Source organism: Hypanus sabinus, chromosome 1 (genome assembly GCF_030144855.1).
Source record: "Hypanus sabinus isolate sHypSab1 chromosome 1, sHypSab1.hap1, whole genome shotgun sequence".
NCBI classification, from domain to species: domain Eukaryota; kingdom Metazoa; phylum Chordata; class Chondrichthyes; order Myliobatiformes; family Dasyatidae; genus Hypanus; species Hypanus sabinus.
The window spans coordinates 131,360,452-131,373,131 of record NC_082706.1 but is presented as its reverse complement, the minus strand read 5'-3'; the positions used below and the strand labels follow the sequence as shown (position 1 = coordinate 131,373,131).

Below are 12,680 nucleotides of genomic sequence, written 5' to 3'. Positions count from 1 at the left end.
AGATAATGATTACATCAGTGAAAAATCCAGCCATGTTTACCATGTATGTAGTTCCTAAGATTGCTGATGGAGCCAATGCTATTGTAATTTATTACTGTAAATAAAAAACTTGAAGCACCATTTGGCCAAAGATCGGCCACGCTAATCTGATATGATTCAGAGGACAAGGGACAATCAGTCTGTGAGCCAATGACTTGTAAGTCTAAAGTTAAACATTGGTGTAAATGTCCCAAATGAATGAGGACATATGTGAGTCTCTGAGGGGCTAAGTATCACTGAACAACGTGACTACACCCTATTAACAACCAGCATATTTCTGCTTGTTTTTCAAATAATTGGGCTCCAAGAAGCTTAAACCACATTTAAAATGCAAGAGGAATCTGATTCTGAGAGCTTACCCAGAATTATTATCAATACTAAAATAATTTAGTATTAGTGAATTATTACATAGTACAGCTGCATAGTGGTTAGATTACACTTTAAGTTCCAATGATCAGAAGATCGTGGTTCAATTCCCAGGAGTTTGTACATTCTGCCCCTGACCGCATGCATTTCCTCCCACATTCCAAAGACATACGAGTTAAGAGTAGTAAGTTTGGGCATGTTATGTTGGCACCGGAGTCATGGCAACTCTTGTGGGCTGCCCCCAGCACATCCTCAACTGTGCTGGTCTTTGATGCAAAATGACACATCTCACTGTATGTTTCGATGTACATGTGACAACAAAAGGTAATCTTTCTTTAATGCTTTTACCAATTCAATCTACCATATGTGTATTGAACAGGGCTAAAAATGGAGAGGCACAACAGAACATCCAAACTATGGGATAGGTGTACAGCTCCTTCCAATGCACCCAAAAACCTCTGAGCATCTACTGGGTTCCTAATGGGAGCTATACTTCTAGTCTCTGCATGAATATTCCATCTCTCACTCCCACTGCTCTGTATCATTTAACACAAAAGGGGTTTCAGGTAGGCCCCTGACCTCTGGGCTACTAGGGTGCTGCAAGGGAAGGAAGGAAATGTGAAAAAAGATAGGTTGATCGAAAACTGCCAGTTCAGTCTAGTTTACTATTAATGGGCCTTGCACTGGTAACACACTTTCATTGTTAGTTTTAATATTAATTCTATAATTAGAAACAAATCTCTTAAAATTAACAGAGTTAAAAATATCTGAGGTTACTTATTGATCTCAAAGCAGGTCAAGGGTTTTTCAAAATAATTGCATCATAGTTCAAACAAGTCAATTGTACCACTGGCCCAGATTCCTAAATGATTGTTCCTACCAAAAACAACCAAATGAAATGTGGTATCAACAGAAAGTGTTTTATTGTTATTTTCCATTATGACACTGAAATTTTAGAATCTTGGCTTGATTTTGAAAGGGACATTATAATGTCAAATGCTGTTGGTTAGAAGAGTCTTTTATTGCACATAATGTGCACCTTGAGGTTTTGTGTAGATTTATTGGAAGAAGGGAGGGTGATGCTCAGTCTACTATTCTTAGCATCATAATGTGGTAAAATTCCATTAATCTGGTAACTTTTAAGTTCGTTCGTACCAGCTTCTGAACTTGTGGATGGTATTTCTATCAATGCTCTTGAGCCGAATTCCTACACATTGAATATGAACTTTGATCTCTGATTCTACTTAATTGTGTCTCCAGCACTTTGTTTCCCTACACTGCATTTTCACTGAAACTGTAAAGTTCTTCTGTTTTTTTTTGTTCCTTTTTGTAATACCTCAATGTCATATGGGATGATCTGATTGGAGGGCATGCAAGCCAATAATTTACTCTTTATCTTGGCAATGTAATAATGATAAACCAAGCACCAATCACCCAACACTTTATCATAATGAATCTTCCAGTGAATCTGATAGTTTAGAGGGAGTGGCTCTGGGGAGTTAATACGCATCAAAGGAACCAAAATCTTCGTGAGTTAAAGGGAGTGCAGGAACCAAAATCACAATGAGTTTCAAGGGAGCACTAGTATTGGTTTACTATTGTCACATGCATCAAGATGCAGTGAAAAGCTTGCCTTGCATACTGTACACACGGATCAGATCATTACACAGTGCATTGAGCTAGAATAACAACAGTGCAAACAAAATAAAGTGTAAAAGCTACCAAAAAAGTGCTGTGCAGCTATATGATAAAGTGCAAGATCACAACAAGGTATACTGACGCTAAAGGCTGTTTTATACTTTATATGTTTATATGTGTATATTTATATATTTATATGTGTATGGGCTACGCCATAGGCCTGATTTATACTCCTGCGTAGGCTCTACGCCATAGCAAGCATGTGCTGGTGTGCATGGCTAGTTGGCGCTGGGGTTCTATGCCACTGTGTTGAGTTTCTTTGTGAGAGACGCGGATGAGGAAATGGAGTTCAAGCATTTTCACATGTCGACAGGTAGATTTGACAATTTTGCAATTTCACATCAGTGTACATCCTGGAGATGTAGGGATTAAGTTCCTTCTACTCCCGTGTACTGTATTCGGTATTCGAGGTAGGGTCTTTTCTATAGTAGATTCACCAATTGCACATTAGATGACTGCTCTGCATTCTATCTGCAGGGTGGCCCTAAGCTTCCCATTGCCTGCTACTTTAATTCTCCATCCCATTCCCACTCGGACCAATTGGTCTGTGGCTTCCTACGTTATTATAATGAACCCCAGTACAAACTTAAAGAACAATACTTCCTCTTCCATCAGTGCAACTCTCTAGACTCAGTATTGAATCCTATCACTTGTTTTCTCCATTAGTATCAGAACTGGTCAGTTCTGTTGGATTATATCTCTCTGCCCTTTTCCACAGTCTTTAGTGAATGAAAGAAGATGTCCTTCCTCCCAAGCTGTCCCCATTAGCTCATTGGCCAGATGACCATGTTGATTGCTTATCCACAGGGCAACCATGGTCTCACCCTTTCAACAGCTATTTCTCTTTCCCTATCCATTGCTCCACCACCCTTGCAGTACCTTCATACTAACTTCTTTCTCTCTTTCATGGTACTCGGCAGCTTGAAACATTATCTCTGTTTTTCTTTCTATAGGTTCAATCTGACCTGCTAGGTTCCCAGCTTTTGATTAAGATTTCCAGCACTTAATTTTTTATTTTCATTAGCTAACTCTTTACACTTTATTTCCTAATTACAATTAAAGAGGCGTCCAAGCCACTGGAATCATGCTGCAGAGTAATTCCATTTTCTCATCAGGTTCAAGATCAGCTATTTTCTTTCAACCAACTGGCTTTTGAAACAATTGGCACAGCACCCTTTAGCAATGTGTTGATGCTTTTGACCACTTTGCACTAAAATGGACTTCGGTTTTTAGTTGTGCTCTTTCTTGTAAATTTATGTTTCTTGTGAATGTTGCTTCTTTATTTTGTGCCTGTGATGCTGTTACAAGTTTATCGTTGCACCTGACAATAAACTTGACTTAAACTCTTTTACTGTAACCTAGTTCTCACTCACATGACCATCAATTCTACCAGAATTCTTCTACAACCCCACTACACACTCAGGGTAATTTTCAGAGCCACTCTATGAAGAGCTGCAAGGACACAATAGTCAAATGGCCTCTCTATGCACACAAACAATTCTACAATATGCCAGTAAAGCAAAGGATAATGTAATAACATTTCAGTAGCTCACATACAAGGAAATTACAGTAATCACAAGGAGAGCTTTACATCTTCATGATGTTTTGATAAAATGATTTTAGAGCAACAACATATTAATATATCAGCTTTGATGCAGTAAAATGATCTCTGGCATTAACACTATCTGGGCCTCAAAGAAGATCTAATAGAATATCTTAGCCCAAGAATTAGATTTCAAGATAGTCTCTTAAAGGAGAGGGGGACAGATGCTTTAGGAAATAAAATGAGGAATATGGAATTCAAATAACAGAAACCCATAAAGTAAGAGAAACAAACTAATTGCCTTCAACACAATTCACACCATTGCCATCCACAGAATACAACTAAGTTATGGTACACTAGATATGTTATCAGTGGAAAAGTGAAGTTCTTCACTATCAAAGAATAACAAAGTTCCTTTGGAACTGTTTTAGAAAACTATCATACAATAAAAAACTTTTGTTTTTCTAGGAATGTTAATGTTTTCTATCAAATAAATTGACTACCCTGAGGAAAATTCAGGGTTAAATAATCACATCAAAAGACTGTCCAAACCCAATTAACAATGAGGTCTGTGACTTAATTAAAAAGAAATACACTTGCAAAGAGGTCTCTGTAATCTGCAATAAATTAAATAAATAATATATTTTCTAATTTTTTGCAGGTACTTTTACTCATGAAGCTCAAGATATTATTAAAATATTAAAGACATTATTATCAAAAACTCAAAATAAACTCAGCATTAATGAATAAAAAATCAGATGGTGGTTGTCCAATGAAACATTTAATCATTAATATTTTCATTTATAATATTCATTACATTTGAAATTTCTCCCAACAAAAATACATAATGGACTGCAATAAGTTATGACAAGTTATAAAGTAATGGCTACAAATTATGATAAACTTGCACTGTTACAAACAGGGGAACACTTAACAATAAACATGCAAATTTTACTAAAAAAGATTACAGGACATTTTCATTTCAGTTTTGTTTCATCTGTCCACCAAAGTCAATGACACAAGCTGCTCTGATGATAAATAATTAAGATATTAATACTGAAGTTTAATTATAAATTACTGTAGATGAGGAACTCCCATGGCAGGAACACTGGAATATTACCACAGTTCTTCATAGATTGGACAGACATACTACAACAATATCTGCTTGGTCCTACAGGAGACAGTACAGCTGACACACTTTTTTCTGCTGTTGTCATGTGTTTCAAATCAGAATAATCAGCACTTACACAGCTTCACAGCAGCCTATACAGTGCAGCAGAATGAAGCATGCATTCAACCACAATATTTCATTGCATCCTTCCTCACAACTCTGACTGCAATGACACCATGACCAATTTCATATTAACTTCTTCGTGTTCCACAGCAAACAGTATTGGTCAAGAACACAATGCAAGAAACAAATGAGAGACATCTCTCAGCATTTTCAACATCATTTCTAATTTTCCAGCATTCCCGGCAAGGAGAAAGCCATAAAGCACGGAAGATTGCCAAAAAATCTCAGAGTGCAATTTTAAATGATTCTTACCTGCGTGTATTCAAAGTCTGAAAGAAGGGCGATACTCTTAATATAATCCAACCGAAACTGGTGCTCAGGGTTAGCTAATTGGACTGGTGGTATTAAAGTGCTCATCGCTGAGACTATTGTCTAAAAATGGATAGGAAACAGTTACGAACATTAATCTGAAATAGTTTATTTGAATGACAAAGTTGGATTTGTGTTCCAATGAAAAAGTCAAAAGACCAGCTCAGTCACAACAGTACGCTGTTTTTTTTTGGAATAAACAAGTAAACTATTAAAACACTTACCACGATGGCATCTTTAATATTTTTCCTAATATCTTGCACTTTCATCTTCTTCTCTCTGTATTAACATGAACAAGAATGGCTTGATTTATTCATGCTAAATATACCTTTCTTCTCAGCTCATGATTAAAATAAACTGAGCGACAAGAGATCTCTCAGAGTTGTGGAAGCAAAGCACATTAATTTACAGCAACATATAAATATGGGGAAAGGGTAAATTGTCACTGCTTGCAAGTGTTGCTGCAGTATCAATACAAGATATAATTACTTGCAAACCAGCTTACCAAAACAATGTTCTCAAAAACTGCCACAGCTCCACATATATTGGCCAGCCGGTATGCATAACCATTCACTCACACAACCATCTCCAGTCTTCCCATCAACACGGCCCCATGCGACTTCACTTTCAACCTTAACCATAGCTTGGGACACACTGGACTTACTCTGCATTAAATCCATTCACGTGCAAGATCCGCATTTGCTTGACAATTGTACTTTTCCCAGATTCACCAGCCCCTGAAATAGAATCAGATCCAAACAAATAAGAAAGTAGAATTATTAATATAATAACCGTCTTATTACTGTGGGTGTGTGTGTGACTGTGTGCATAAAGTGAGAAATATGCACATGTATTACAATATATACGCATATAGAAACAGACACACACTGACATATTTGTAATGCATTGTCTGTGTAATTCGGCATTCCCTGATGGAATGAACACCATTATGACTCCATCTTAAATTATGTTGAGTTGATAGCAGGGGGTCTCTAGTGAAATTACAACCACAAAACACTGGGAATGTGGGCCACACCAGTGGCTTCCAGTTGCCAAAGAACAACTGACAAAATATTGTAATATTAGACAATAAACTGAGTAGTATATTGACAATGTTGCAACACACGTCAAGTTGCACTCCACTGACATGATACTGAAATGTAAGAAAACAATGAGAAAAGCATTGACAAATATTGCAATTTGCCAAAGTGATGAGTTCCAGTCACATTACGTTGCAATGTGAAGAAACAGAAAGCCCTCCTTTCACATTACATCGCAATTCATATACGTCAAACAGTCCTCCACTGTTGAAATATACTTAGGAGCAACAACATGTTGCAAAATAGATACATTGAACTATCTATAGACAATATGTTGCAATATAATTATACCTCAAGGAGTTCCACTGATACTGCAATATTAGATGATGTATCAAGCTCCATTCCATTGAAGTAGTGTGATTATAAAGATACACGGAACTTATGTTTGGATACAAATGTTGCAATAGAGATACATAGAGGAGCATTTCATTGATATTATGTTACCTAAAGATGACAGAGAGCACTCCACTGACATTATGTTACAATATAAAGGTATAATTGTGGAGCGTTCCATACATCAAAGTGCTCCTCCTCTGGCATTATATTGCGATATAAAGATGATGTTGCAATACGATATTCCAAGAGCATTCCATTGACACGATGTTGCAATTCAACGCTACATCAGGATGCACTCCATTAGCATCATATTGCAAGAAAAGCGAAACGGCAAACCTTATCCTATAACATGATTTTGAAATACAAATCGGAATCGTGGTGTACTCCATTAAGGTTGTATGGTCACATAAATACATATTGAGGAGCCCTCCACTCACACGACTGCGGTGTAAAATACATCTCAGTGCACTCCATTGACATTATATTGCAATACAGAGACACGCCGGGCACGGATGTTGCAATTTAAAACGAGGAGCGCTCCATTGTAACATGATGTTGCAAGAGCGGCCGTTTAACGGCGCTTACCCAGCAGAAGGAGCCGATGAGTCGCTTTATACGTCTGTCTGTCTTTCTGCAATTGCTTCTCGATTTTTTTGTTGGCTTCTCGCTGGGCTTTCTCGTCGTGTCGCTGATCCTCGGTCTTGTTGTTGCCCAAACAACCCATGGCTAGTTCTGTCCTCCTCGGGCTCCTCTCCCTCTCTTGTACCCCCCTCCCCGCTCTCTACCCACCCCTCTATCTGTCTTCCTCTCCTCTGTGGATGGGCTTAGATACAAAATTCCCACTGATGCACAAGCAGGGAGCGCGCCCTCTCTGGGTTTGCTCTCTCTTTCTCTCTCTCTTCCCCCCACCCCCCTCCCTCCCTCTGTGCAATGGCAGGAAGGGGAGAGAGAACAAGTTGCCCGTCACAAACGCCTCCCCTTTGATATGTTTTTTTTCCAAAAATTGGATTTAATAACAATTTAAACAAAAGCTTACAATTACCCCAACCTAAAGCCGAATAATAATGCAACGGGAAAGAAGGCACCGATAAATTAACAAAACAATCCAACCAGAAGTCGCTGTAGATAATGTGCAAATAGATTTTTTTTAAGACAATCTATAAATATACCCGAGCGTGAGCGCGCGCGCATGTGCACGTACACTGCGAGGGAGCCGAGCCGGGGACGAGGAGCAGGCTCCGCCTGCGCGGGCGCAGTCCCGCTATCCCAGACGGGGAAGTGTGGCTCGATAGAGGGTCCTATAGAGGCACCCAGACAAAAATAAACGCAGAAGTGCACATTTAAATCCGCATAGATATTTTAAATCGAAAACTATTCTACTGTCCGATACTCCTCAGCACGCCTCCTCCGACCCGCAATTGCTGACTTGCCTGAACTAAATTAATGGGAAACTGCGTCTTCATATTGTATATAAAATAGTTTTGCACGATACATATGTGTATATATGTACGCTTATAAGTCATAGAGACCTACAGTATGAAAACAATCCCTTCAGCCCAACTTGATGAAAATGCCCATTTCTGCAAGTCCCATTTGCTTACGTTAGACCAATCTCTCTCTCTAAACTTTCCCATACATACTGTACATGTGTCCTCACATAAAACATGTTTTGCTCTGCTCTAACTCAGTCTAGATAGGGGTATGTCAAATGATGATGAATCGGGACATAGGAAGGGGATGGAGAATTTATAGACGTGGTGTCATGAGAAAAGGCTTCCCCTCTATGACAACTAAAGAGCTCCTCATCGACTTCAGAAACTGGGGCAGTACACATGCTCGTACCTACATCAATGGCTCTGTGGCTGTGAGGGTTGAGAGCTTCACCATGCAGGTGAAGGTCTGTCTTGATCCAAAACACTAAAGTCATGGTCAGGAAAGCTCACCAACTTGCTCAGGAGTCTAAAGAAGTTTGGCATGTCCCCACCAACTCTTATCAATTTGTATCAATACACCATAGAAAGTATTCTGTGACAGGAAACTACAGAGCTGCAGACACGGCTCACCCATCTGTGATTTTTATCAGGAGTGCTGTCAAGGATCCCTCCAAACTGTTCCACAATCTCCTTAACATCCTACCATCAGGCAAGAAGTACCACAGCATTAGGGACAGTTGGGATCACAAACAGCTTCCTTCCCCAGGCCTTGAGACTACTGAACTCCCTGCCTGCACCCAGGTCTCATCACGTATGAAGCCAAGTAGGATTAGACTGTTTACTTTTTACTTGTGTTGTAAATGTACCTTTAGGCTAAATGTTAATCTTCTGGAATATACCTTATAATTTGTTAATTTATTTATTTATGAGTTGTGTAATATGTATTGAGTTGTGCACCTTGATTCGGAGGAACATTGTTTTGTTTGGCAGTGTCCATGCATATGGCTGAATGACAATAAGCTTGAAGACATCACAGGAACCAATCTCCACTCAATGCACTCTGTCTATTCTTCCCACTACTTCAATAAAGTAACCTTCGTAATCAAAGGCCCACCCACCCTGAACATTCTCTCTTCTCCTCTCTCCCATTGGACAGAAGATACAAAAGCATTAAATGTACCACCAGGCTCAAGGACAGCTTCTATTGCACTGCTATCAGATTCTTGAATTGACCTCTTGTACAATAAGATGGATTCTTGGACTCACAATGACCTCATTATGATCTACACTTTATTGTTTACCTGCACTGCACTTTCCAGGAGCTTTTACACTTTATTCAATGTTGTTATTGTTTTACCTTATTCCAGCTCAATGTATTGTGTAATGATTTGATCTGATTTATTTAGAGGTAGAGCACAGAACAGTCCTTTCCGGCCTAATGAAATGCACCACCCAGCAACCCACCTAATCACAGTACAATGTACAATGACCTACTAACCAGTACATTTTTAGACTGTACGAAGAAACCAGAGAACCTGGAAGAAATACACTTGCTCATAGGAAGGACAAACAAACTTCTTACACACAGCATTGGAATTGAACTCCAAATTGTGACACCCTGAGCTGTAACAGCATTGAACTAATGACTATCTGTACAAACAGTACACAAGACAAGTTTTTCACTATATCTTGGTATACGTGACAACAATGAACCAATACCAGTTTCTTGTGTGTATCTTTAAATGTGTATGTGTGCACATCAGATCAGATTTTTGAACCTACCAACATAACCGTAACCTTATCTCACCAATGGAACATCACCACTATGCACTTGTCCACAATCATGTCTGTTTGTTTTTTGCATCGTCTTGAATTTGCACAGTATTTTTCCATTGTTTATTATAATTTTGTGTCTTTTATGATGAGTATACTGTATATTTTATGTATGTTATGTACCTATATGCCTGTGATCCTGTTGCAAGCAAGTGCCTGTGACAATAAACCCAACTTATATATCCACTTAAACCAATCTTGCATATCCACTTAAACTCACCTTGCATATCCACTTCAGCCACCAATGCATGATTTGGTCAATTAAGGGAAAGAGTGACATTAGATAAATACCTCAGACCTAGTCCTAAACTCATGGGCTACTGCGAAGCACTAATCAATGCTGTATATTGTGAGCAATTTTGGACCCTGTATCAAAGGAAAGATGTGCTGGTCCTGGAAAGAGTCCAGAAGAGGTTCACAAGAATAATGCAAAGAAGGAAAGGCTTGAAATTTGAGGAATGTTGCATGGTTCTGGTCCTGAGTTCCACAGAGTTCAAAAGGATCTCACTGAAACTTATTGAAGGCTGGATAGTGTGATGTAGAGAGGCCATTTCTATTTGTAGGAGAGTCAAGGCTCCAACGTCATAGTCTCAGAATAAAGGTATGTCCCATTGGAGCCAATGTTCCCTCTAAGGTGTGTGTGTGTGTGTCTGCAGACATCTTTTGCTACTAGTGTCCAAAGGAATTTAAACTGCGCACAAAATGTTGTCACACTATACCTCATTGGCATGTGAAGTATATAGGGGCATGCAAAAGTTTGGACACCCCGATCAAAATTTATGTTATTGTGAATAGCTAATCAAGTAAAAGATGACCTGATTTCCAAAAGGCATAAAGTTAAAGATGACACATTTCTTTAATATTTTAAGCAGGATTACTTTTCTATTTCCATCTTTTACAGTTTCAAAATAACAAAAAAAGAAAAGGGCCTGAAGCAAAAGTTTGGGAACCCTGGATGGTCAGTACTTAGTAACGTCCCCTTTGTCAAGTATCACAGCTTGTAAATGCTTTCTGTAGCCAGCTAAGAGTCTTTCAATTCTTGTTTGGGTGGGGGGGGGGGGTTTCGCCCATTCTTCCTTGCAAAAGTCTTTTAGTTCTGTGAGATTCTTGGGCCGTCTTGCATGCACTGCTCTGTTGAGGTGTTTCCACAGATTTACGTTGATGTTTAGGTTGGGGGACTGTGAGGGCCATGGCAAAACCTTCTGCTTGCGCCCCTTGAGGTAGTCCAAATTGTGACACCCTGATCTGTAATAGCATTGAACTATTGACCACCTGTGCAAAAAGGAAAAGGAAAGGAGCACCATGCAAAAGTTTGGGCACCCCAAGAGATTTGAGCTCTCAGATAACTTTTACCAAGGTCTCAGACCTTAATTTGGATCTTGAGATGTGTTTAGGATCATTATCCTGTTGTAGAAGCCATCCTCATTTCATCTTCAGCTTTTTTATAAATGGTGTGATGTTTGCTTCCAGAATTTGCTGGTATTTAATTGAATTCATTCTTCCCTCTTCCAGTGAAATGTTCCCCATGCCACTGGCTGCAACACAAGAACCCCCCCCCCCCCCCATGCTTAACAGTTGGAGAGGTGTTCTTTTCATGAAATTCTGCACCCTTTTTTCTCCAAACATACCTTTGCTCATTGCAGCCAAAAAGTTCTATTTTAACTTCATCAGTCCACGGGACACGTTTTCAAAATGCATCAGGCTTGTTTAGATGTTCCTTTGCAAACTTCTGACGCTGAATTTTGTGGTGAGGACGCAGGGAAGGTTTTCTTCTGATGACTCTTCCATGAAGGTCATATTTGTGCAGGTGTTGCTGCACAGTAGAACAGTGCACCACCACTCCAGAGTCTGCTAAATCTTCCTGGAAGTCTTTTGCAGTCAAACGGGGGGTTTTGATTTGCCTTTCTAGCAATCCTACGAGTTCTCTCGGAAAGTTTTCTTGGTCTTCCAGACCGCAACTTGACCTCCACCATTCCTGTTAACTGCCATTTCTTAATTACATTACGAACTGAGGAAACGGCTACCTGGAAATGCTTTGCTATCTTCTTATAGCCTTCTCCTGCTTTGTGGGCATCGTTTATTTTAATTTTCAGAGTGCTAGGCAGCTGTTCAGAGAAGCCCCTAGCTGCTGATTGTTGGAACAAGGTTTGTGGAATCAGGGTATTTATAAAGCTTTGAAATTTGCATCACCTGGCCTTTCCTAACGATGACTGTGAACAAGCCATAACCCTAACAAGCCAATTAAGGTCTGAGACCTTGGTAAAAGTTATCTGAGAGCTCAAAACTCTTGAGAAGCCCAAACTTTTGCATGGTGCTCTTTTTCTTTTTCTCACGCTAAAGTTGTACAAAAAAATACACTAATCTTGCTTAAAATGTTGAAAAGAATGTTTCAGCTTTAACTTCATGATTTTTGGAGATCAGTTCATCTTCTACTCACTTAACTATTCACAGTAACAGAAATTTTGACCGGGGTGCCCAAACTTTTGCATGCCACTGTATTTCACGATCATACACAATCACATTTCATTTTCTAGTTTCTGATGCGGACGGTGTTGACAACGTGTAGCTTGCAATGATTTGTCTGCAGATTTTAGAACTGGCTTATTTATACTGTTTTTATTGAAGAAATTATTGATTCACTATGTCGAATTCCAAAGAAGCAAAAGGCGTGAAGCACAGAGGCACAACTATTTCATTTAAAGTAGAATGGCTTAATGAAACAGTAGATT

General features: G+C 39.1%; 1 protein-coding gene across 3 annotated transcripts in view; it reads right to left on the bottom strand.

The window, feature by feature from the left end:
* Positions 1 to 12,680, bottom strand: part of LOC132397604 (guanine nucleotide-binding protein G(s) subunit alpha-like) — a 362,218-nt gene that overhangs the window by 235,082 nt on the left and 114,456 nt on the right. For 2 of the 3 annotated variants that reach the window (XM_059976393.1, XM_059976396.1), the window contains exons 2-4: positions 5,914 to 5,986; positions 5,474 to 5,528; positions 5,193 to 5,312 (exon numbers count right to left, since the gene is read on the bottom strand). In XM_059976393.1, the coding sequence (XP_059832376.1) occupies positions 5,193 to 5,312; positions 5,474 to 5,528; positions 5,914 to 5,986 (248 nt within the window). Of the gene's footprint in view, positions 1 to 5,192; positions 5,313 to 5,473; positions 5,529 to 5,913; positions 5,987 to 7,270; positions 7,508 to 12,680 lie in introns of those variants that run through there. The other variant, XM_059976402.1, reaches the window with a different exon arrangement.